The sequence below is a fragment of the Diuraphis noxia genome, unplaced genomic scaffold (assembly GCF_037042655.1).
Source record: "Diuraphis noxia isolate RWA-SAM2 unplaced genomic scaffold, SU_Dnox_SAM2 contig0002, whole genome shotgun sequence".
NCBI lineage: Eukaryota > Metazoa > Arthropoda > Insecta > Hemiptera > Aphididae > Diuraphis > Diuraphis noxia.
The window spans coordinates 38,210,273-38,237,552 of NW_028301712.1; the positions used below are offsets into that span (position 1 = coordinate 38,210,273).

At 27.2% G+C, this 27,280-nt stretch overlaps 2 protein-coding genes across 2 annotated transcripts in view; both read right to left on the reverse strand.

The window, feature by feature from the left end:
* The window catches only part of LOC107171428 (diacylglycerol kinase eta), a 30,559-nt gene extending 17,597 nt beyond the window's left edge, over nucleotides 1–12,962 (reverse strand). The window contains exon 1 of the mRNA XM_089219659.1: nucleotides 12,828–12,962. The gene's annotated coding sequence lies outside the window, so the exon portion shown is untranslated. The remainder of the gene's footprint in view (nucleotides 1–12,827) is intronic.
* Nucleotides 4,786–5,553, reverse strand: LOC149058422 (uncharacterized). Its single transcript, XM_089218372.1, has one exon. It carries the CDS (start codon nucleotides 5,551–5,553, stop codon nucleotides 4,786–4,788), a length of 768 nt encoding a protein of 255 aa, XP_089074498.1.
* Nucleotides 12,963–27,280: the final 14,318 nt, after the last annotated feature.

Here is a 27,280-nt window from a genome sequence, read left to right on the forward strand (position 1 = left end):
ATATAGGGATGTAGGGTGTATTATCCATGACGATTCATCGAATAAGTATATAAATATACAATTTATGTAAAATTTATTCAGGTGCCTATATTATACTCAACACATTTTAAAATGTTAACAGATCTACGATAGTTGCTATAATTTTCAAATACATAATACATCATAATTCTCATATCTTATATAGATCTATTATCGCCTATGCTATTATCTGTGGCAAATTCCAAATTTTTTTTGATACATTATTGGTATAATAACTATTATTATAGTTTTTATTGGTTATAAATTGAAAGTTATAATTAAAAATTAAAATGGTACGTATACAGGGTGATTCTCCAAGCATACTCACCCCTATTTTTCCTTTAATAATGAATTTATTCAAATTATAATTTTTGGAATTTACAAATAAACTCAAAGACCATGTTTTTTTCTTCTATTTAAGGAGTGTCCTGTGGTGATACAAACTTCTGTTTTTTAAATTAAAACTCCGCTTTTACCATAAATTATTTAGTAGATAATGTTTTTAAAAATGTTGATTTACCGAATTAAAAATTTGAATAGTTTTTTAGTTATTATAATGTTTGTACTCAAGATAATAATTCTTAAAAATCGTTTTACAAAAGTATATAATACACGTACCAACTATTGGCACTAGTATTTATGATAGTCCCGCGGTGGTGTTTGTTCGATAGTATCGATACATACGTATATTTCTGCGTCCCGTGATTTTTACGATGTATTTCGCTCGTTTGAGTTTCTGAACACCACTATAAGTACGGATATACCATATACAGTATTTTTTATTATTTTCTCGTAGTACCTAGGTGTTTTTTCAACATTTAAGTCCAATTTATTGACCCCTGCACTATCTGAACACACGTATACACACCTATACATACCATGCGGCTATAGCAGATAATACATTTTTTACGTTTGTCAAATCTCTCGTTGGACCGAGTGACAGATGAACTAGCCGGTATGTATAGTACAATGTGAGATAAGTGATATGTCATATACGCGCTTGTTGATATTCGCGTAGGTATATGTAATAAATACACTCGACTGTTATGTTATATTATAACAATATAAACTAGCGGACTATACACAAAAACATATAAAATAAAAATATAATACACAGCATGCCATCTGTCATCTACGCTACATACACAGAGCTCGATCCGAATAAGTAATGATGGGCTGGCTGCGCAGTGGCTGCAGGACGAACCGGAAGAAAACGAACGCCGGCAAAAAGATTTCTGATGAGACAAATCGAGAAGAATATTTTATTTTCACTGGTCCACATATTATTATGTACGCAGTATTACCAACACTATTCGATGTTGCGGGAAGTCTGCCGGAGGATTAATGGCTTTTAAAAACGACGCCAACGAGCGCCAATCGCGGTCTAGGTACGAATGGTAAGACCCGGTGAATGCCATTGCCAAATGAATTATATGGCAGTAAAGCTTTTATAGAAATCTCGACCACCCATTGTGGCCGTAAGACGTGTCTATAGATATACATAGAAACATACAAATACACACGTATATTATATCCTTTTGATAAATTAATACTTAGTAGTTAGTTCAACTCTTACACGCGTCACATTGAAACAGATTTCTCATTGCCGTGTCAATCAAAACATATTTATATATATATATATATATATATATATATATATATATGTACCAGTTTTACGGATATTCCACACAATACTTACGTCACGAGCATAATTTAAACTAATATTTTAACACGTTATAAATAATAATTATGTGTGGATAGTAGGTATTTTACAAGAAAATGAGAAATATTTATGATTTACATAACATTTAATGTTAATAATAATATATTAACGATTTCTTCTTTTTTATCTATCGTATATCAAATATAGTACGTTCTATCGGTATAATCGTATAAGAACTTTTCGTGTGTTATTTTTTATATTTATCATTATTATTTTTTGAATCATCACAGCAATAGTTCATACATAAAAAAGTAATATATATACTGTCTAAATACGGAAAATTAAACATGTTCTTCGTTGCAATAAAACTTTGAATTTTAATATTTAATATTATACCATATAAATTCTATAGGCTGTCTGAAATTATTTAATTTCCTGTAGTTATTTAATATTCGTATAACTGGACTATGGACATATAATATGTTGAGTATAATATGATTACTAGATCAAAACATTTTAAAATAGACTTCTCATGGATTACCTACGCGTAATTGAGTGAGGCTGCAGTATTCAAAATTGATTATTATGAAAAAAAAAAATTAAAAAAAAACAATTTGATTATACGCAGTATAAACGCTAAAAATAACCAACAGTATGACGTCAATTTAACCTCTAGAAGGTAGCTACCGGATAATAGATATATCATGAATGTAAATTGTTATCATTGAAATTTATGATATATTTGAATATATTATATTTATTATACAGGGCGAATGTGAAGCTTTTATTTTGGATATGTATCATTATTTATTTTGAATTATTTATTAATTACCTAATACAATATAATTATTCGTGTCTAAATAAAACAACATAGAAAATAATAAACTATAATAAGACTAAAAAAGGTAAGTCACAAAAAATTAATATTCAGTAATTTTTGTGATTTTGATCAATTACTTATATAAAAACTTGACATCATAATATCGCGTGTTAATACATATGTTACCTACAAAGACGTAAATTAACTTTAACGACTAGTAAATAACGATATTTCCAATCAAATTAGACAGTATACGATATTGATTAGAAAATAACGTTAAGAGGACACTACACCCGCGTGTGTTGTCTCCGTCTTACACACGTACTACATAATATAGCAAATTTTCGTTCGCTAGATTCAATAGTGTGCTGTTAGTTGTGATATTAGAGTGAATTGACCCATTATCAAACTTTCAGGTAGGAACATTATCTGTGTTCTCATGTTGGTTTTTTACGATATTTTAATTTTTAGATGAGTTATGTTAAGTGTGAATATTTGAAAATTCACATAACTCATTTAAAAATTAAAATATCGTAAAAAACCGACATGAGAACACAGATAATGTTCCTACCAAAAAGTTTGATAATGGGTCAATTCACTCTAATATCAAAACTAACAGCACAATATTAAATCTAACGAATGAAAATTTGCTATGTAGTAGGTACGCGTGTTAAGACGGAGACGATACATGCGGGTGTAGCGTCCTCTTAATGTCCATTATTTTCAAGCGATGGGTCGCTTAGAAATAATTTCTAGATAATGATAATAGTTCATGGCAATTTTAGACATAATTTGTAAAAATGTTAAATCAACTATTTGTTTATTAAATGAAAATTGGCCTTGCGTTATAAAACTGATTTATTGAGTTATCTATAAGTATAATCAGTAAAAACAATAATGTGCTTTCCGACTCTAATAAGTCTATGGTCGTACATTCGGTACTTATTAAATAAAATATGTATATCGGGTATATATTTTAACTTTTCGGTAGGTATACATAATATAAATCTCGATAGCTTTTTTTATAATTATTAATTAATAATTATAATATTTGTATTTATGTACGCCATGAATGTAAGATACCTTAGTATATTAGTATTTACCTTCAAAGTGTATAAAATATCAAATTTTTAAATAAATTACTCGCAATTAATTTTATACATTTATATCGCTATATAAATTTATCAAGATTGTCTATCGATATTAGACATTTCCTATAGGCATAGAAGTAAATGTGTTTGAACAAAATATTTGATTTTTACAATATTGTATATGTTTTCAAGCATTTACGATATCGTCTTATAATGTTAGTATTTTCATATTTCATGATATTGGCTAGATATGGCTAGACATCATTCAATGGTAACATTAAGATATATATATATTATATTATTAAACCAAATAATGTATGAATGATAAAATCTTATTCAACCATTTTGTTCTTAAATTTGATATTCAATTACTTGATTTCGAAAACTTGGTACAAGGAAACTTTTCTCAGTCTGTCTTAAGATGGAAACTGCAGGGTAGAATAATAGAAAAAAAATCCGAGTATATTTTGTGCGTGGAAAATACTATCAAGATGATGGATCAGATTACTGTACTGCCATTTTAAATCTGAAAGCGATGTATTATTAAGTTTTAAAATTGATTTCAAGTGAAGTTTATTTACTGATAAATAAATAATATATTTTGTTTTCATAATAGATAATAATATAAAAATATATTTCTCATTGTCACTTAAACCATAGTAAATCGTAATATGTATCCTGTATTAATTGCATTGTTAAAATTATAACGAAATTCATTAACAACTAGCTTTAATTACTGAACCATGACAAGACTTATACCTGCATGGCTGCATGATAAATAGAGAATATTTTGTATGCGACAAAATTACTTAAATATTTTAAAAACAAACGTCTTTAAGTTGTTTTTATTCACTGAATGAATAATTAAAAATAATAATTTATAAACGTCATTCAAATGTTACTTATTAATTTGTTTTTTTAAACTATACTATTTGTCTATTATAGATACCAAATAAGCTCATAGTTATTAATACAATTATAATTAATATTAAAATATTTTTATGAAATTTTTTTTTTTTTTTTTATTAAACAACTATCCGCGGCGTCTATGGTCATTGGATGTAACAGTACATTATATATTAGTATATTTACATATTACATTAATATTTAAAAAGATATACAAAGTGATTTAGTATTTAAAACAAGACAAAGTAGTAGTAATTAGGAGTTAAGTGAATAGTATTATTTACAATTTACAGTTTGTTTATAAGATTCGTTTGTCTGAGAAATAGTATGATCTTGTGTATATTGTTGGGGTCCGGGTTGAGCGCTTCAGCAAGGTGGTTGGATATTTGATATAGCCTTCTTTCTTTGTCGTATATTCTGCATTCGGTTAAGATATGTTTTACAGTAAGTAGTGTTCCGCAACATGTGCAAACTGGGGGGTCTTCCTTCTTCATTAAGTGGGAGTGTGTAAGGTGTGTGTGGCCAATTCTGAGACGGTTTATAGAGGTCTCGTGTTTTCTTGAGATGTTATCTGGAGAAGGATACGGTAAGGCGGATCTCTTGATTTCGTTCAGTTTGGTTGACATTTCATTCCATTCCTTTTGACGCTGAAGTAATGTATCATTTTCGATGACCCTCTTTATGTCGTTGAGAGAGAAAATGGGTAGGTTGATAGAATTTGGGGAAGTGTGAGCGAGTTTGGCGGCTGTGTCTGCAAGTTCGTTGCCGTCTATGTTACAGTGGCCAGGAATCCAAGAGTATGTGATGTTTTTGTCCTGTTGTTTTGCTATGTAGTGGGTGTTTTGAATTTTTCTAACGATATCAGAAGGGGAATACAGATTTTGGAGGCTGGTAAGAGCTGAGAGGGAGTCACTAAATATTGTAATATTGTTGTCGTTTATTTCAGATATGGTGAACTCGATAGCTTTAAGAATCGCCAGGGCTTCTGCTGTATAAATAGAGCATTTGTCTGAGAGTTTCCATTGTAATGTAGTTTCATCGCATATGATAGCCATCCCGACTCGTCCTTCGATGATGGAGGCATCTGTATATATATGGGTTTGTGGGTGGGCGCGTGAGCAAAAGTCTCTGAAAGCATTCTTGAAAATGTGGGGACAGGTTGAGTTTTTAGGGAATTGATGTAGGTCAATGTTAATATTCATGCTGAACTGCCATGAGGGGCATAGGGATTTTTCATATGGGATTATATTTTCGAGGTCGTATTTTATATAAGTGTGATTGGATGTATGTTTAGGGTGGTGAATTTGATTTTGGGGGGATCTTGATATTCTTGCTGCTAATTTGTGGGTTTGTTCTCTCCATTTATGAAATTGTTTATGTCCCAATGTCTAATATATATTTTTGTATAGTTGTAATCAAATTTTTAATAAATATTAATAATATACCACCATAATACGTGAGCAAAGCGAATATGCATAATATCTACTGAAACGTTTTATTTAAACTTTTCAATATTTAAGATTATTTAAATATATAAATTTGTATAAATATTAAATATAATATATGTATAGACATTAAAGTTTTATTCATAACATAAATTTATTAATGTTGACTGTTGAGGGTTATATTATTATTATTATTATATGATAACTTAATATAATAATAAATATACATTTTTATAAATTATTTATAAATATTTAAGAAAATGTGGTCCACTTTACCTCAGTATGTGGGGCGAAGTGAATCAGTCATATGTTTTTCATTAAAAACCACTACAATCGATTCTAGTTTTGAAGTGGACCACTAAACTACATTTAAAAAAATAATTCGACGATATTTTGAGTATAAACAATTGTTTAACCTTGTTTATTTATTTATTTGAGCAATTTGTTATACTAGATGGTGAGACATTTTCAAGAGACTTCATAAAATTATCAAAATAATCATTTACAATATCTTGTGTGAACATATCTAACGTTCACTAAGTTATGGATTATTTTTCAAAAACTGAATAACAAACTGTGTACCGGGTAAATTATTTTAAAATTTTTTTTCAGTTCACCCCAACTTATCAAGATGACTTTTTACCACTAACCTCAAGTCTTTTCTTGACATAGGAAATCCCAATTTGCACATAACAAAAGACAATCACATAACATAGATTCTTCATTGTCATTTAACACTTTTTTGACCACCATAATTTTAAGTATGAGTTCCCTTTACTTTTCTTTTCAAAGTGGTACGTGGAATACTAAATTTTTCCGACGCTTTTCTTAGTGAAAGTTGTTTAATTTTAACAGCTTTGATTGCCAAAGCTAAATTTTGGGAACATATTCACTTTAGTTACCCAGCATGTTTATTTGACATTTTTTATTGATTCAAAAGTATTTTAACGTGTTAAGAACGATGGTGCATAAAAAAATTTGCGGAATCCATAATTTTGGAAGTTAGACGCTTACGCAGTTGCGCACTACACGTGTATTTACTCCCAGGAGCAGCGTCTATTACGAATTTTAATTTTTTTTCTACATTTTTTAACGACTTAAAAATGACGGCGAAATCATAATTTGCACAATTAGCAAGTTATCTTAGTTCCCGGACACATTAAATTAGAATTTAAAAAATTTGTACCGCTAAGTTAAAGTATAACATACCTACCTAAATATAATATTATAGTGGCTCCCTTCGCCTAACGGCTCCGGTCCCCAAACCCCCTGGGGCTAAAATAGCCAACCTAATTGAGAGGGGGAAGGAGGGACGACCCCTTTGTGGTCGTGGGGAGGTGAGGACGAGCACTCCTGCCTTTTAGGCAGACGAATCACCTAATAAACAGACTGAACCTTGTTAATTAAAAGTAACACAAGTATAGCAGAGAGCGTTGCCTACTGGCTCTAATAGCCAAACTTAAGGGACCCCCTTTGCCTACCGGCTTCGGGCGGTAGACTACCAAAGACTAAATGGTAAAAAAAGTCCGAGTAAACAATTCGCCTAAGTCTACTACACGCGGCATTAAAATAATGTTACACGCGTACGTAAATCGCAAACTTTGGAAGGCTATAACTTCCAAAATAATGGTTTCCGCAATTTTTTTTTTGCACCATCGTTCTTAAATCGTTGAAATACATATATGGTTTGATAAAAAAACATCAAAAACATGCTGTTTAGCTTAAGTGAATTTATGTCAAATTTTGTTCTGTGTATTTTAAATTATGCCAACCGGTATAATGTTTCTTGTGATTTCTGGCTATTTTGTCGTTGTCCACTTTACACTACGTTTCTGAAATTTTTTATATTATTATTTCTAAGTATGAAAATTATAATACAAATTTCTTATTATTAGTAAGTATGTTAAATGGTTAACAAGAACTTAATTAACACATTTTAAGGTATGAAAAATATCCTTAGTATTACTTACTTTTGAGATGCAGACAACGTTTGAATGGAAAAACAAAATCGTTATTTTGAGCAAATCAAAATGATAAGAATCGATAAGGATCGTCATGTACAATTGTTATCACTAGTATCAAAAAATTATCTTTGTCATACTGCTATGGAGGTAAAATGTAGTAAATTATTTTTGATCTAACCGTGTTAGTTATACTGATAAACATTCAAAAAAATGATAATGGTACACTTCACATGACCTGCAGGTTTACTACACCCCGTTTTACGGTACAGTTCGATTCCAGATACGACTCTTATTAGAACATAATATATTTAATTATAATCTAAAATAATGCCCTAATTTTACTTGATAATTTATTCGATTTTTTGATATAATATTAGTCTTTCCTGAGAATCCCTAGAACAAATAATTGTACACAGGAAATTGAATTTAAAATTAATATTTTTGTTTGTAATATTTAAGTTGGTGTTCTATTTCTTGTAAAATTATACCTATTTTGTATTTGCCATAATTAAATAAATGTCAAGACGGTGAAATTAAAATGTATACGGGATGATAGAATAGATAAACATACAGACAGTATATATCAGTTTCGATGGAATATATATCAGAGAGATTGTTTGGCCAACACTGCCGGCTTAGTAACTTTAATATCTTCCAAAAACATCACGTATTAACAAATTTAATTTAATTTCAATCTGATCCAATGAATGATGAAAAGAGATTAAATTAAAATTGAAATCCGCATGAAGTTTTAATCCAACTTTTAGTCTTTAGACTTCTTTACATCTAAAATAAAATAATTTATAATATTCTTGTTTCGTTTATCTATTCATCATTATTTTCGCCATAGTTCATTTAATTAAAATAAACATTATTTTATGACATATTCACTTATTACTTTTTTTTACATGTAAATTTGAGTTTTATTGCTTGTAATCAATTTAAATATTCTAAATTGTTTCGTACATATTTTATATTTTATTATAAATACTCTAAAATATTACTATATGTATTGGTAGTTACTAAAATTTCTATACATTATGTATTTGTTTAATTTTGACATTTTTTTGTACTTTAAATAATTTCAATAAATAACTATTGACATTATTGTAAATTGATAGGAATAAACTGTATAAACTGTACTGTGTGTGTATAAAATGTGTATAAAATACTTTTAAATCACAAAAAAAATCAGAGAAGTTTTACCATAGTATAGTGTACCTAGTACTTTTTGAGTGTATTTCGTTATTGGGTTGGTGGTTGATCACCGTAATGAATGTGTTAAATTTTAATTGTTCACATTTAATTAAATGATTTACGATTTACCATGAATTTTTAAAGCTTTTTGAATTACCTACAAACAAAAATTTATCATACATTAAGTAGGTAGGTAATTGAAAAAAAGTAAAAATTTCAAATATCTAGCTTTAAATAATACAAAAAGAGCCAAAATATTTCAAAAATTATAATACCCTAACGTCTAAAAAATTCTATTATAAATATTTTTAGAAAATGTTATGGCACTAAAGTTATTATTTTTTAAATTATAACACGATTGTCAAAAACTGGTTTTGCGTAAATGCAAGGGTACATTTTTTTAAGGTTAGGTACACGATTATTTGAATACTTTAAAATAATACATTTTATATTTTTTTAGTTAAAGTTAGATAAACTGTGAAATAATATTCTGTCATCTATACATTAAATATATCACTTTATATTTATAATAAAATATTTCAGACAATTTTAAGTTTAAAGTTTCAACTATGAGAATTAATAAAAAAAAATAATAATTATATAATATATATTAATTGTTGTTTTTATTTATTATTTACCTATTTTTTTTTTTCATATATTATTTTATTGAACTAAATATTATTAGATTGGCATATTGAATGGAACACAGGACACAACTTTGAACAGTGAAGAAGTTAAAATAATAATCAGAAAACAGGTGACCATGTACAAGTTTGGATACAATTTCTATCAGTATAGGTATATTGAATATCATCATACATATGAAAAATAAGTAAAACATGTCAAGGAGTGTATAGATATTAGATATCTACATCGTGGAATTTAAGTATTGAAAAACACATCTCAAGGGTGATAAATACCTTACTCAATCCTACGTGTTATATATGTACATACAAATGAATCATAGTATGAGGTATTTATATTTTACATGCTAGGATACAAATCAATCGGTCATTAATGTAATAAGTATAAAATAAATATTTATTTATTTATTTGTGGTATTGTTTTTAATAATGTGTATATTTTATTTTAAACAAAAACTTAAAAGAAACACAAAGTGGAAGCGATTAATTTTTTATTTTTGAAGCAAAGGTAAAGAAGAAAAAGTCGTATAGATGAGATAATATTCTCCTATCTTTTGCAATTATAGTATAATAAATTTTGCATTTTTTGATTAATTAATTGACGGAAGTTGTTGTTTCTGTGGCCACTACTCCGGTAAACCTATCAGTGATTATGTACTTCATATTATTTTGATGGAGCGTAAAATATTATTCCTTTTATGATAAAATTCTTAGAAAAGTAACTCAAAGTTTAAACTGTTCGTTTAGTTAAAATATACAGTGTTGTACTGTTGTGTATAATATAATATTGTTTCCTACATACTCTTCTATATTATTATCTGACTAAAAAAATATTACATAAATTACTATAATATTTAGTTTTTATTTGATTTTCATCTTTTGATAAATATCCACTGATAAAATATTATTTTTGTTAAAATGTTAACTGCATAATTACTGAACATATGTTTTTTCATTAATCATTATAATTAAAAACTGGTAAAAATTTGCAATTCAAATTTTTTAACAGGAGTGAAATTTATTCAGGATATTTAACTTAGTAAAATATCGTTATAGTAAATGTTAACTAGGATAAACTTAATTAAAGACAAATACTAACGAATGAGATAAAAAAAATTAAAAATAATAATTTTCTTTTTGTTGTGTATATTTAATGTAATTATTAATTTATGAAATTGAATCTAAATCATTTTAATGACATAAATTCAGAAACGGTTTGAGTTTATTTTAATTTAATGTCTCAAATGAATGAGGTTTTAATGTTCTTAATAACATTTAAATTATACTTAAGAGTTTTATTTTGTTTTCTGAATAATTTTTGATTTTAATTGCAAGAATACCTGATCTTTTTAATAAATGTTATTGCATAGTAATAATAGTATTAAATATTAATAATTGAAATCACAAAATTTGTAAAAGCTACTTTTTCTTTTGATAAACCACCATGTTATATGAATTTTGGACTTAATATAAATTATAGATAGTATATTTGTGATTCATGTTTAAGAAGTTGTCGAAACTATTTTAATTCGTGAATTTGCTTGCCTATGGATTTCTAATTATTTTGTTTTGCCCCAAAACAATACCTATATCGGATAGGTCACACATGGAAGACTCATAAACACCTTATGAACAGATCCGAACCTGACCAATGTCAAACTTGCGGTGAAACTTCCATGGTTGAACATCTGTATTAGATGTTCAACCGTGGAAGTTTCACCGACATCAGAGCTAAGTTCAACATAGAAGACAACCAGGACGAAGCTCTAAGTCCTCAGCCAATCAACATTGAAAAATTAATTAATTATTTAAAACAAACTAAACTTTACCAACTAATTTAGCTAGATATATTTCAATCATTTTTTTTTAATACTATTATTATTGTTATGTATATATTATTGTTAAGCTCCATTCTTGTGTAAAAAAATATTAATGCTTAAGGCCAATAACCTTTGTTGTTGAGGTTCATTTAAAAAAAAAAACCTATATCTTAAAATTCACAATAATTTAACTAATATGATAATCAGAAATTCGATAATACATTTTATTTCCAACTTGCTATAAAATAATAGAATGACATGTTTAAAATACTTTATTTTATTGGTAAGTAAATTATAATTTGAGTCAACTGTTATTTAAAACGTAATAAAAATATAGGTTAAAATATACCATTGTACCATTTGTACCTAAATCTTAGTATTACTCACATTAATTATGACTTATTCATACAGATGAAACCGTAGTGTTTGATATTATTATTATTATGACTTAATGAATATTAATCTTCTAGTATAAAAAATATTGTGTAAACATGTAGTAATGATATTGTGCTATATGACAAATAATGTATTTATAATTTTTCTTTGGAATAATAATATCAACAAGTATACAATTTAAATAATGATTATCAACTGTCCATTTTACATTGCATAAATTGTTCTAAATATTTTACATAATAATTCATAAGTATGGATATTAGTACCAATAGTACCTATTCGACATTTTTAACTGGCCTGTCTGTAATCATTCATCAATTACACTTTTATTTTTATTTTACCTAAATTTAGATAATAGTTGATAATTGATACAAAACTCATAGTTCCATATACATTCATTTATGTCTTATATAATAGTTTTACATAGTTATATTTATTGCTGTAATTAAATTAACTGGAATGTTATAAGATTGTACCATTTAGTAGGTACTTTAAGTCAATAATTAATATCAGATAACATTTAAAATAAATTTTTTTTATAATCTATATTAATTTTTAAGACATGATAATAATAATAAAAAAAAGAAAATTTAAAATTACATTAGCGTATGATGGTATTAATAATAAATCAGCTATAGTATTTTCTAAAAAGGTAAGAAAATTGTTCGTAATAGGAAAAAACATTACACTTTCACCCGTATTCGTAGATAATTTTGTTAGAAATGGTAAATAATATTAATAAAATATAACAACATAGAAATATCATTATATTATTCATATATCATATTATGATAATTATATTACTAATACAACACCAATCGGTGAATTATAATTATGTGAATACTATCAAGCAGGCAACTCACCCGTGTACATATATTATATGTAATAATATATTTATATCTGAGGTGGAAGAGGCGACGTCTGTGAGTCCGGAACACCGCTGGATCAGGACCGAGACGCGCGTGTGTACGGTTTGAAGCGTGGTACGCAAACTACTGTCGACCGTGGTAATAATAATAATAATAATAATAGTACACGACTAGCGGCTACTTTCAAAAACATTACTCCACCGAACTCGCGCGCACGATATTTTTCGTTGGGTGTACACCCAGATGGCGGAGAGGAAACGGGTGGCACATCCTGGCTGATGTTCGTTCGACACGATAGTTAAAGTGTGTGTGTCGTGCACGCATACACCCGTGCCCACCCCGTCGAAATCGCGTGCCCCCTTTCTCCTAAGAGATTATACTTTTGTCGCGTGCGCATGGGATAAGAAAAAAACTTATCTTACAACCTTTTTCGGTAATATATAGCTGTGTAATAGTCTGCGAGAGAACTCGTAATCGCGTGTAATGTACTTACGTATGTTTACAAAGTGAAAGACCAAACACACTTACCTCTACACGTTTTATCTTTTAATTTATAATACATTAAAGATTCAAGTTCAGATTTTTGAACTTTAAAGTAGGTTAACTTTCATTGGATTCGCATACTTAAATTATTATTATGCTGTGGTACTTAAGAAATATCCCGTAGCCATAAAAACTATCGTATAAAAGCTTTTCCCATATTATTATAAGCACGATTTATTCAGCCTGTAAAAATGTCTACATTTGATAATCGGTTTAAATGCACGATACCATTATTTATTATAATTACCTAAGATTATTTTGTTTGTAAATATTATATACTATACCGTCTATACCTATCCAACAGCATTTTATTTTCGTTTATATTTCGTGAAACGTTCATGTTATTTATTATTCAAGTACAAATTGATAATACTTTATTATATTTTGGTTTTTAAGTCTCGTGGGAAATTTGGAAATAACGAGATAGAATACAATTGTTTTTGGTGTTCTACCCAACATAACCGGCCCGCAGATGCATGAATATTGGTTAACATAGTACGTACTTTTATTATAAACTAATATAACTACTATAATAAGTCATCCTTTACAGAAATAGGCATAACTATGCAACTAAATGACATATATTATAAATATTATTAAATTATTATATATTATGACATGGTGTGGTATTATTGATATATAGGTTATTAGGTATATACATTGTAAATTATTCGTTTAAATCTACAATTTACTAAACTGGTGTACTAAAGCGATGATCGATGTTAATGTAATAGCTATAAAATACTGAATCATTCATTTTATATCGTGCTATAAATTTCTATTTGATATATTTCATACACACGATTGGAATTGGAATTTAAAAATATCATAACTCATACATATTCAAATAGTTTTTATGTATTTAAATGAAATATGCAATCACATCACCAATGATATATGTGTATACATTATTATGATGTGATGATTTCAGTGTGACGAGATATAAGTTGATGAAGGTTGTATCAATTAGAAGTTTCTGTGTGCTTATTAAATTTAATATTGATCAGTGATCACATTATGCTATATATACCATACAATTTTCAATTACACACCTGTCGAAAAACTGCTATCCAATAAAATCAAATTAAGATAATGGAAAACTATAGCTTTATTATGTGAAAGCTACCAATTAAATAATCTAGAACATAATATTTTACCTACTAAAATACCATGATCTTCATTTATATAAAAACTAGTTCAACCCGTGCACTTCGTAGCTCGTTAAAATACCTACCTCTTAAATATCTCAAACTGTGACTTAAATTCGTTACCTGTGATCATATATTCATATACTCATTTGAAATATACTAACTAACAATCTTACACTGATAATCAATTTAGTTATATATTTATATGATTATGTAATTTTATTCATTTCATCGAGAAAATTCTGACAGTTCAAGTATTTAATTAAATGATATTTATTGAAATGCATTTGGTCACACAATATTATTTGTTCTTCCTTATGAACATGAATACATCTGAAGATTTTCTGACGCGTTCAGAGTATACCACTTACAGCTGTCCGTGTGAGAAGCATAGATTTTCCAAATTCAGTCCATACTTTTATAGAGATTGTCCTTGTGCTTTGTTGATGGTCATTGCAAAGGTGAGTCGCACCGGAAACTGAAAAAGTTTGAATTCAAAAGGCATAATATATTTTGAAATCATTGGGTTGCGTGGCAAACTGGCAACAGTACATCTTCACCTTTAAACTTTCCGTTTAAAATGCTGTTCATACATCAACTTTTTCATTGAAAGCCAGGTACCTTTGCATAGTCGTGGTGGATTGATGTTTCGTAGAAGAATGATGGACACGCCAAATTTCAATGTTAGAACGTACGGTGGCATGTCTGGCGAATCAAGTGAATTTAAGAATTCAGTTGAATAATTGACAACTTCGTCTTGATTTATTATTACGGTATCGATTGACTGGTACGTCATTGTGTCACCTGGAATTTCGTTTAGAATGGTGTTATTGATTGTAGGTATTTAAACCAAAATAGCTCATGCTATAATATAATGAGCCACTGACGATTTCCGTAATTTTGTGGTAGGTTTGGGAAAACGTTGTCAATTAACTCATTGGTTGTTGCTTTTATTTTATATAAATTAGTTGGGAATGTGATACATTGTGTTGATTCATCGATAGCTAGTTTAACATTCTCCATTTCCTCCAAATGTTTTGCGAAATCGGCTAATGCATCATTTTGTAGATGTACGACCTATACACTCATATATTACATATCGGTTTCCAATCTTGCATCTCTTTGCTCAATTGTTTCTGAAGCTCGTATTACCATTTTCTTTTGTGTTTGAGACGTAGAACTACAAATCGATATTTTTTTGGGAGGCATAACTGCATAGAAATGGCGTTATTATAACAACAAATACAAAATATCAATAAAAACTTGTAATACCATAGATGCACGTGCCATAAAAATAAATACTAACAAATTTAGCGATAGTAATTTCTTTCACACTAATAGCAACCATCACTAATAACAACTATCATTAATAGAAACCACCTATAATCAACAATTTCTATCGTAAATCTCAAAATGTCTGTTTAAGCTGAACATTTGTGGTTTCCTGTCGGGATGATTTGTGAATCTAAATCATCCAGGTCGTCACCCAAACGCATACAAAAAATTAATTCAGATCGGTCCAGCCGTTTAGGAGGAATTTAGTGACATACACACATATAGTAGAATTATATAGGTATATAAAGATATACAATTATTGTAAAATTTCGGTTTGATTTGCCGAAATTACAAATGTTATGTAGTATTACATTTTGAATTTCAAGTATTTATAAAAATTGACCATGGTAACATATTAAATGCCTTAAATAAAATATTGACATAATAATAAAATATATAATAATATTCACTGGTTTACTAAAGATAATCATAAAGATCATTTGGAGTGGCGTGTAGATTATTTACATGAAATTCGATTGCTATTGAGCTGTAATCAAAATAGTTACATGGAATTAACTGATTAAAATTTACAGTACAATTTAATGTCCTTACTGAATTTTGTTTAAGCTCAAATTGAACTCTTAAAATTATAAGGTACTGGGAAATCTTAGATTTCATATTCAGTTTAATAAAATACTTTGAACTATGATTTGAGTATAGTATTTAATCGTAATAATAAAGAAAATTGAAAATATAATCATTTAAATATTTTTAAAAAACCTAAGTGAAATTGAAATTCATATGGCTCCTAAATTAGATTTAAATATAATTACGTTTTTAAGTATAATAAGAAGAACAATTCAGAAGTTAATTAACAGATATTAAGTTTTTAAGTACTTTTTTTGACCTTTTGACTAAAAAAATATTAAGATTTTTCAACACAATGATAGATACATGTAATATCGTTGAATTAGATTTTCATAATTTTAAATGAATAATAAATAAATAATGATTAATTTCAATTTCAATTTCAACAATTAATTGAAGCAAAATCAACTCAAGAAACAAAAAGAAATCAACCACATCCAAAGAAACGCTGTGAAAAATGAAACAATGACATTGAAACTAAAGAACTCTCTTCTGGATGGCGGATATATATTAAAAAATGGCTCATTACTTACTGTACATTTTTTCTTAAACTTATTATCCATAGTCAACTTAATAATACCAAATCAAAGAAATTGATTGATCGGCGAATCTAGTAGTTCTGCTTCTATTTCACATTATTAGAACTTGATCAAAACTTTATCGCAATGGAGATACAGCAATTAATATATTCTCGTAGATATTATTAAAAAACCATTTATTTATTATATTTATAAATACTATTAATCACATATAAAGGCAATTAAAAAAAAAAACAAAATTAATGATACTTAAAAGTGAACTACAAATATATAAAATTAGTATGCTAATATGAATCCCAACTTATGCAGTAAACAAATAATTAGTTACGAAATAATTAATGTATATTATAGGTATACTATTATATTATAATATTATAATATTGAGCAATTATAATTATTTTATATACCTACTATAATATATATTAAATACAATATACATATGTCATATCGTGTGATCAATGTGCTATATTATACATTTAAAATAACAGTATTTTATAAATTTTAAATATCCAAGTTTATTTTGATTATAGAAGGAAAAGTTAAAAGTTATTAATCACTCCATTTCAAAATAATATTTAATATTTTGCTTTATTTTAATAGGGTCATGAAAAAGATATCCTTATATATAAATATGGTATTAAAAAAAAAAAAGTGGGTAAATCGTGGATGTCGCTCTGCTGTACAGTAGGTTACTGTAATGGATGGGATTAAATTTGAAAGCAATGATAGGTATCATTGTATACGAAAAACGATTCTGAACGGAGATGATTTGTCAGTCTAGGATATATTATACTTAAATATTGTCATATATTCTATTTTGAAACAAATATTTTATTTTTCAATTAAGTCGCATTTTGCATAAGGCATGGTTAATCAATTAGTGTAGTTATCATGTAGTTATCATAATTCATAATAGGTACCTTATATTATCATAGATATACGAATACCTGGTTTGAGGATAAATCGTTATCGTTACGCGATTTCATAAAAATTTAAAACTTAAACGCTCAAAACATTTTTCCTATGATGACGCTTCAAATTTTCTCTATAGCTATTTGAAGCAAAACTTATGGAAAACTTGGTGTTAAATTTTATAACCTTAGATATAAATACAAACAATATTATTAATTTTGAACTACAAAATAATTTGCAAATATTCATGGTTTTGACGAATTTTTGTCAATATTTGAAATTCAAATGCTAATAAAAATTTAATTTGAATTTCCGGTGGACATTTTTTTTGTGATAAAGATTGACAAATTTGTAAGGAATCTTGTATTAAATTCTCAAATCTTAGAATTAAAAAGAAAAACTTTTATGAATTTCGATCTAAGAAAATTTGAACATTGCCGTAATTTTTATGTATTAAGTCAAAATTTGAACTGTAAATACTTATAAAAAAAATGTGTGACTATATATTTCTTTTATTTTTCAAATGCTATTGTAAAAAATTTTTAGGAGCCTTGTATTAAATTTTCAAATCTTAGATATAAAAGGAAAATTTTTTATGAATTTCTAGGATAAAATAATTTACGAATTTTTGTGATTTTTACGTATGTTGTCAAAATTAAAATTTGAATACATGTAAAAAAAAAATTGTGGCTATACATTTATTTTATTTTTCAACTGCTATTGTAAAAATATATTATGAGCCTTGTATTAAATTCTCAAATCTTAGAATTAAAAAGAAAAACTTTTATGAATTTCGATCTAAGATAATTTTAAAATTGCCGTAATTTTTACGTATTAAGTCAATATTTGAACTTCAAATGCTAATACAAAAAAATCATGCTTATGTATTCTTATAATTTTTTAATCACTATAAGAATAACTTATGAGAAACTTTGTATTAAATTTTCAAGTATTTTGATAGGGCCAAAAAAATTTTATCGACACTTCAAAAAAAAAATTTTCAGACAAATTGAAAATTTCAGTCGTCTATAAATATCACAAAAAAAGTCAAAATATTTTAAAAATTAAATCATGTAAAGAAAATGCCAATCTTAATAACTGGTAAAATTTTCAAGTATCTACGACTTATACTTTTTGAATAATAACAAATGTTTAAAATCGTTTGAGGATAAATCGTTATCGTTACGCTATTTCGTAAAAATTTAAAATTCAAACGCACTTAAAATTTTTCCTATAATGATGCTTCGAGTTTTCTCTATAGCTACTTGAAGGAAAACTTATGGAAAACTTAGTGTTGTATTTTTAATCCTTAGTTATAAACGCAAAAATTTTTATGATTTTTCAACTTCAAAATTACTTGAAAATTTTCGCCTTTTCGACAGATTTTGTAAAATTTTGAACTGTAAACGCTTATTAAAAAAATTGTGACTTACGATTATTAATTTTTTTTAGCTACAATAAGAACAACTCATAAGGAACCGTGTATTAAATTTTTAAGCTTTTTTGTTCGTCCAACATTTTTTTACCGACACTTCAAAAAAAAATTCTCAAAAAAATCGAAAATTTCAGTGGTCTATAAATAACTAAAAAAAGTCGAAAATTTTTGAAAATTAAACTGTGTATAGATATCACTAACATTAACAATAAATTGGTGAAATTTTCAAGTATTTACAGTGATTAGTTTTCGAATTACGACCATATAAAAATATAGATTTGGTCGAAAACTGGTTTTGCGTAAAAATTCCCGTTTTTCTGTCATTTTTTTTTTGTTTTTCTCGATTTTTTTGAAAACTGTTGGAAAATGTTTCCTTTGACCTCTATAATGCACCAAGAATCTTCACTTTTACATCGGAAACTACCCCCAAAGTTTGAAATCGAAGCATTATTTCGACTAGTTATGCTGTACACAGACACAAAAAAAAAACACACACATCATTGTAAAATCAATACATCATTTTACATCACTTCGTTCAGAATCTAAAAAAGTACTTCCTCTAATATAAAAAATAAAATATATAAAATATAGCTAGATAAAAAGCACTTAAACATTTTTTTAAATTTAAAGCACTTTTTTCTGCTACTCTATTAAGGTCACATTTATTTGTAACAGAGATTATAATATTATAATATTAGGTGTTTTTAAGCTTTAATTACTTCACAAAAATTCTAATCTTATTTTCTTCTTTCAATTTTATTTAATAGTAGGTACCATTCAAATTAAAATAAGATAATCTCCACTTTTTTAGTTAAGCTTAAAATTTGGTCTGATAAGAAATTATGTCAATAACTCTGAAAAAATTATTAATTTTAAATCCTAAATTAAATTTTACGATTAATTTGGTTCATAAACATTATTTGAATGTTTGAAACATCAATATTGGAAGTTAAATTTTTAAATTTTATAATTTTATACGCTAACAAAATATATATAATATAATAGATAGTTAAATAATAAAAATAGTTTTTATTTTTTATCCTGAAATCGGGATTTATAGTGGTAACATTTTTAATTGCTAATAAGTTACTAAGTATTATTTTTCATTAAATTTTTTTCATTTAAATTATTATTGTACAACTTTTTTCTATTACTCAATTAATACATTTTAATACTTGATTAACATGGCGCGGCATATACAATCATGCAAATCATGTGCATTTATGCCAACATTACATATCTGATAATTTATTGTTTATATTTTAATATTTGTTATAACTACGATTAACTCTAAAATTTATATAAATCAATAAGTGTTAATCGATTTAATAAGTTGATCACAATTTATATTTAGTATATAAAATATAAATTTTAAAGTATAACATAATTTTATTTCTAATTGCATTTTAGCCAAGGTATAACATTTTTATTGTAATGTTTTAAACAAAACTAATAAATAATTCAAAGTGTAATTTATAAATTATTATAGTATCTCTAAAAATTATTTCTCCTGTTGTGTTTGAACAAAAAGTTAAAAATATCTCTTTTATTTTTTTCATAAAAAATTTACTTAGATGTATGTTAAAATCTATACGGCTACAGTATGAACGTTAAATAAAACCAAATTGCCATAAAAAAAGTTGTATTTCACATGCGCGAAATACATAAATTGCAACAAATTATAATTCATAAAAATGATGCATGATCCATTAGTCTAATTTAACGTCCCAAAAAAATATTTATTGGGTTATGAATGATAAAGTGTTCCCTGTTTCCTCAGGCACATGGCAGATTTACAGACCATCTTTGTTCTGCAGAGTCGTTTTTTGTATGCAATGATTTATTTATTATATTGGAAACTTACTTATTGTCAAAGTAAATCTAGCACTTGACATCTACCACTCTATTTTCACTCTACCTATTTCTTTCACATATTTGAGTACCATTTTCCTTGTGTGAAAAGCACAATTAATAAGCATGTCTGGTTATACAGAGAATAAAGAATATAATAATGACTTCTTGTATAAATTTTGATTAAAGTAGGCTAAAAACCTGTGTTGTTGAAGCCTTAATAAACTTTGAAAAAAAATAAAAAAAATAATGATTGATGTTGAACGACCAATTTGATTTTTGTATAGTCACCGCAAAACCTATTTAAATTATTGAGTTATTATTTGGTTTCACTGTGACGTGTGATATATTTTTGTTTTAAAAAGTGTCGTTCACAGAATATAGATTAAGGATAACAATAATAATATTATAATACTAAATTCCTTTAATGAACTAGCGCATTAACGTAAAATATATGGTCCGAGTGTTCGAGGACTAGAGTTTTCGGTTTAATGTATATATTAGTGCCAGGTGCCCGGTGGTTGTTGACTTTTGTTGTGAACCGAGTTGTATAGTGCGAATGGCCACGTAAATTAATTTCTGTATAGTTGTGGTATAATTTCGGGTTGGAACTCAAAGTTATCTACAACAGCATCATACTGTGTGCTCTGTGGATCTTTTGCGATAATTAGCGCCCTTGACAAGTTTTCACGCAGGGCATTTGTGTAATTTACATAACGTTATTACAATACGCGTGCAAATATCACATTAAAAAAAAAAAAAAACACGATGGTTGGGATAAGTTTATTATACTCGTTTTGGTGAACTGAGGCATATATATATATATAAATAACTTAGTGGAGGCATTATTTTAGGGCCATACTTTTATGTCATTGATTATACTTGAACAGAATGTGGTATAGATATATAATATAATGAATAATTATTGAAGGTTCTAATCTTCTAACTGATGAAGGGAGTCATATTATAATTGTGGATACCTATATTTATCATAGTTATCTATTAGTTTTATGAAATAAAAAATGTATCTACATACCTACCTATAAAGTTGTATAGATAGAAGACACCTATAGAAAAATGTGTTTTTTGTATCTCTGTATATCTTTGTATCTTTGTATCTTAGTTGAAGTATACGCTTATACGTGACCTCAGCTAAAATTGACCAACAATTTGAGCATGTTAGCTCTTGACCACTCAAGGTGATGTTATAATCCTATGCAGATTTATTTTATTTAACTTTTGGGTTGTTAAATGATAATATAATATTTATATAGAACATAACTGGTATACCTACTTGGGGTCTTGAAAAATATGATTATGTCGTCAGTAAATACTTTAAAGAGATATACTTTAGATACACGAATATTGTCGTAATCAATCAAAATTCACCCCGAATCCTGACCCAAATGTCTTAAGTTATCCACTTTTTTACTAAAAGCGAAAAACGATTCTGAACGGAGATGATTTGTCAGTCTAGGGTATTTTATATTTAAATATTGTCATATATTCTATTTTGAAACAAATATTTTATTTTTTAATTAGGACGCATTTTACATAAGGCATGGTTAATCAATTTTCCAAAAACATTGCATGTAGTTATCATAATTCATAATAACTTATATTATATTATCATAGATATACATATACCTACCTGGTTTGAGGATAAATCGTTTTCGTTACGCGACTTCATAAAAATTTATAACTCAAACGCTCAAAACATTTTTCCTCTAATGACGCTTCAAATTTTCTCTATAGCTATTTAAAGCAAAACTTATGTAAAACTTAGTGTTGAATTTTGAAACCTTAGATACAAATACAAACAATTTTATGAATTTTGAACTACAAAATAATTTGAAAATATTCATGGTTTTGACGAATTTTTGTCAATATTTGAACTTCAAATGCTAATAAAAAAAATTGTGCCAATGTATTCTTATAATTTTTTAACCACTATAAGAATAACTTATGAGGACCTTTTTTATTAAATTTTCAAGTATTCTGATTGGGCCAAAAAAATTTTATCGACACGTCAAAAAAAATTTTTCAGAAAAATTGAAAATTTCAGTTGTCTATAAATATCTCAAAAAAAGTCAAAATATTTTGAAAATTAAATCATGTAAAGAAAATGCCAATCTAAATAACTGGTAAAATGTTCAAGTAGTAAGTACGACTTATACTTTTTGAATAATAACAAATATTTAAAATCGTTTGAGGATAAATCGTTACCGTTACGCTATTTTGTAAAAATTTAAAATTCAAACGCACTTAAAATTTTTCCTATAATGATGCTTCGAGTTTTCTCTATAGCTACTTGAAGGAAAACTTATGGAAAACTTAGTGTTGTATTTTTAATCCTTAGTTATAAACGCAATAAATTTTATGATTTTTCAACTTCAAAATTACTTGCAAATTTTCGCGTTTTCGACAGATTTTGTAAAATTTTGAACTGTAAACGCTTATAAAAAAAAATTATGATTAACGATTTTTAATTTTTTTAGCTACAATAAGAGCAACTCATAGGGAACCTTGTATTAAATTTTCAAGTTTTTTGGTCATCCAACATTTTTTAGAGACTCTTCAAAAAAAAATTTTCATAAAAATCGAAAAGTCAGGTGTCTATAAATAACTTTTGAAAATTAAATAGTATATAGATAAAACTAACATAAACATTTGATAAAAATTTCAAGTATTTACAGTGATTAGTTTTTGAATTACAACCATATAAAAAAATTGATTTGGTAAAAAACTGCTTTTGACTAAAAATTCCCGTTTTTCTGTCACTTTTTTTTGTTTTTCTCGAATTTTTTGAAAACTGTTCGAAAATGTTTACTTTTTAGATATATAGTGCACCAAGGATATTCACTTTTCCATCGGAAACCCCCTCCAAAGTTTGAAATTGAAGCATTATTTTGACTAGTTATGCTGTACACGGACACACAAAAAAAAAACACACATTATTGTAAAATCAATACATTCATCACTCCGTTCAGAATCTAAAATAAGCATATAGTTATTATAGTTATTACGAATCGTTACTATAACCACTGGTACATTGCCTGAACAGAAATCAATTCGTGTACGTAAACAATAACTAACGTTTACTTATATAATGATTTCTACTAACAATAAATGATTACATAAGCGCAAATTATATAAGAGATTTTTTTATTTTTTTTGGTGGGAGGGGCAAACAGGGTTATACATCGGTTAGATTACTTGATAACTTTATTAAAATCACAAGGTACCTAATACAACTTTTTGATTCTTTAAAAATGTTTGGGTGCTATTGAGATTAAATAATCTGACCTCTTAATATCCAGAATCCGACATAATTGATTATATTCGTACTACAGTAGTACAGTCTACGGTTAGTTATATAAAAATTCCCGTTTTACTGTCACTTTTTTTTTTGTTTTTCTTTATTTTTTGGAAAACTGGTGGAAAATGTTTACTTTTGACCTGTATATTTCACCAAGGATATTCACTTTTCCATCGGAAACCACCCCCTATGTTTGAAATTGAAGCATTATTTCGACTAGTTATGCTGTACACAGACACAAAAAAATAACACACATCATTGTAAAATCAATACATTCATCACTCCGTTCAAAATTTAAAATGGACGTTTGTTTATCCAAGTTAACAGATCCAAAAACTTCCTACTGGATCATTTTAAATCAAAATTACATCAATAGATTTCTTGTCTCGGAGGTTGCTTATAGTTTATTTTTTCAATCTCTATATAACGGCTAACGTTGCAGCTTTCACATTATTTTTTTGTGTTCAAGAAAAATTATATTTTTTGTTTTTTTATAGAATTATCATTTACTACACGATATTATAATTCTATAATTAGTAGAAGTTTGGTAAATAAATTTTTTTATAAATATACATATATGTATAAACACAACTCTTTGGCATTGGAAATTCCAGGCGGGCTAATATTATAGATATATACAATGTACAAATATTAACATAGTGGTGTAAATAAAAATAAATTATTTGTACAGGGAAGCTTAAACATCCCGAGTAGTTGTTATTTAAACAGCAATAGAATTCCCGTGGACTTTAGCAAACATTTTAAAAGCTTACTATTTTCTAATACTATTATGCCTACATACAAATTTTATTAATTGATAGAATAATAAATTACATTAAAAATAATAATAATGGTTTTATACTACTACCGTAGATTGGTCTTAAGTATCTACATAAGTATGTCTTATCCTATGTAATACAACCTGTATTCGTTTCTTTGTTTTTTTTTAAATTATGTTTCTAGATACAAGATACCTAAATAATATATAGGTACCTATTATTGTAAAATGTAGATCGTAGTTATTTTGAAATAACGATTACAGTGATATTATATATTATATTTAAATCACACAGTTAATTATATTTTAACTTATATCAGAAAAATATACAAATGCTTTGGAAAATAAGCCATACACAATAAATGTCTATTATATTAAATTTTTATTGAGAAACAATCTTCATTTCTAAGTTAAATATATTTTTATTCATATTTCCTCGAAAGGGCTTGAAATATTATTGGTGAGATCTTAGCATCCCCCTAATTGCGCTATAGATATATTATAAGGCTAGTGAACTACTCGTGACGTATTGGAAGTAGATAGGGACAGTAGGATAGGAGAAAGACCTAGCTACTATAGCGGTTATATTATATTGGAGATATTGCTCTACCGTTGATGTCATTGCTGTCATTGCGTATTGCTCATTCAACACAAATATAATATTGTACAAGCATGGTGTATAATGTATACACTGATTACAGGGGATTTACATAATCACCTACTATGATCAATGCTCGTCGCCCTTTTTATCCCTTAAAAATGTATTTATTCAAATTCTGATTTTTGAATTTTGAATTTTGATGTATTCTCACATACTTAAAGAACATTAAATTTTCAAATAGAAGATTTATAGAATTTAAGTTGTAATTTTTTGAGGCGATGTTCTATTTGTTTTGTAATGAAGACCACCTTTTTTTTTATTGTAAGCAATTAATAAGTAATGTTTTTTTTTTTTGGAACATTCTGATACCTCAAAATATAAATTTTAATAATTATATGTAGTTTATTAGTTGTTACTTATTACACTTTATGTACTAACAAGATAATCCTTTATAATTTACAAAATTTACATTTTATAGTTTTGCAAAATATAAAATTGTTATACAGTTATATTAATTGCTTTAATTTTGAAATAATTATATAGGTACCCTTTTTAATAATTCAAAAACTACTCGTTATTTTTTGATTTTACACACAAAAATTTTTAAAGAATAAGTTTATATCACAGGACACCCCTTAAATTGTATAAAATATCTGAATATTTATGAATATGGTGTACTAAGTAGATGTACTTACTCGTAAGTCTGCTTAAGAATTCTAAACATCAGATTTGAAAAGATTAATTATTGAAGGAAATGCTTAATAAATGACCTTGCACGTAGATATATTATTATATATTATGAGCGTAATGGTAACAGTGGCACAGACATTATACTTTCAGAATACAACCGATTGGCCTTTTTCCCACACTCTATATCATAACCACATATCATATATAAGAGTTAAATCATCAAAGTTGTCACGGCATACATAATACATATTCTATAGAGTTTCGGCCGATTAAGTTCATCGACACGGCGACGGCGCGAGCGCGAGACTAGGAAGATTAATTTGTTACACATTTTCCTTTTCGTCATGACGTCACTGTCTGAACGCGTGACGTCATTGGCCCACGATTCCCGGCGGTGTGCTACGTGCATATATCGACTTAAAGTTGTAGCCCGATGACCGCCGACACCGACACTTTTACTCAAACTCCAAGCTATTTGAGCGTTCTTCTGCTTCTGCTATACTGCTGTTTACCGTCACTAACTGTAGCACTATGATAAATGATAATGTATGAGCAAGTATAAGATAGGTACCTATATACCTATAAATTAATACCGTCCATTACAGTGACCCACTTGTAACTTTTACTGTACAGCAGAGTGACATCCACTTGCCCTTGCTTTTTTTTTAAATGCAAAATTTTAAATGTTATTTGTAAAAGTAGGTAAAA

Coding starts and splice junctions, on each gene's coding strand:
- LOC149058422 (XM_089218372.1), bottom strand. CDS start 5,553: ATGGCTATCATATGCGATGAAACTACATTACAATGGAAACTCTCAGAC.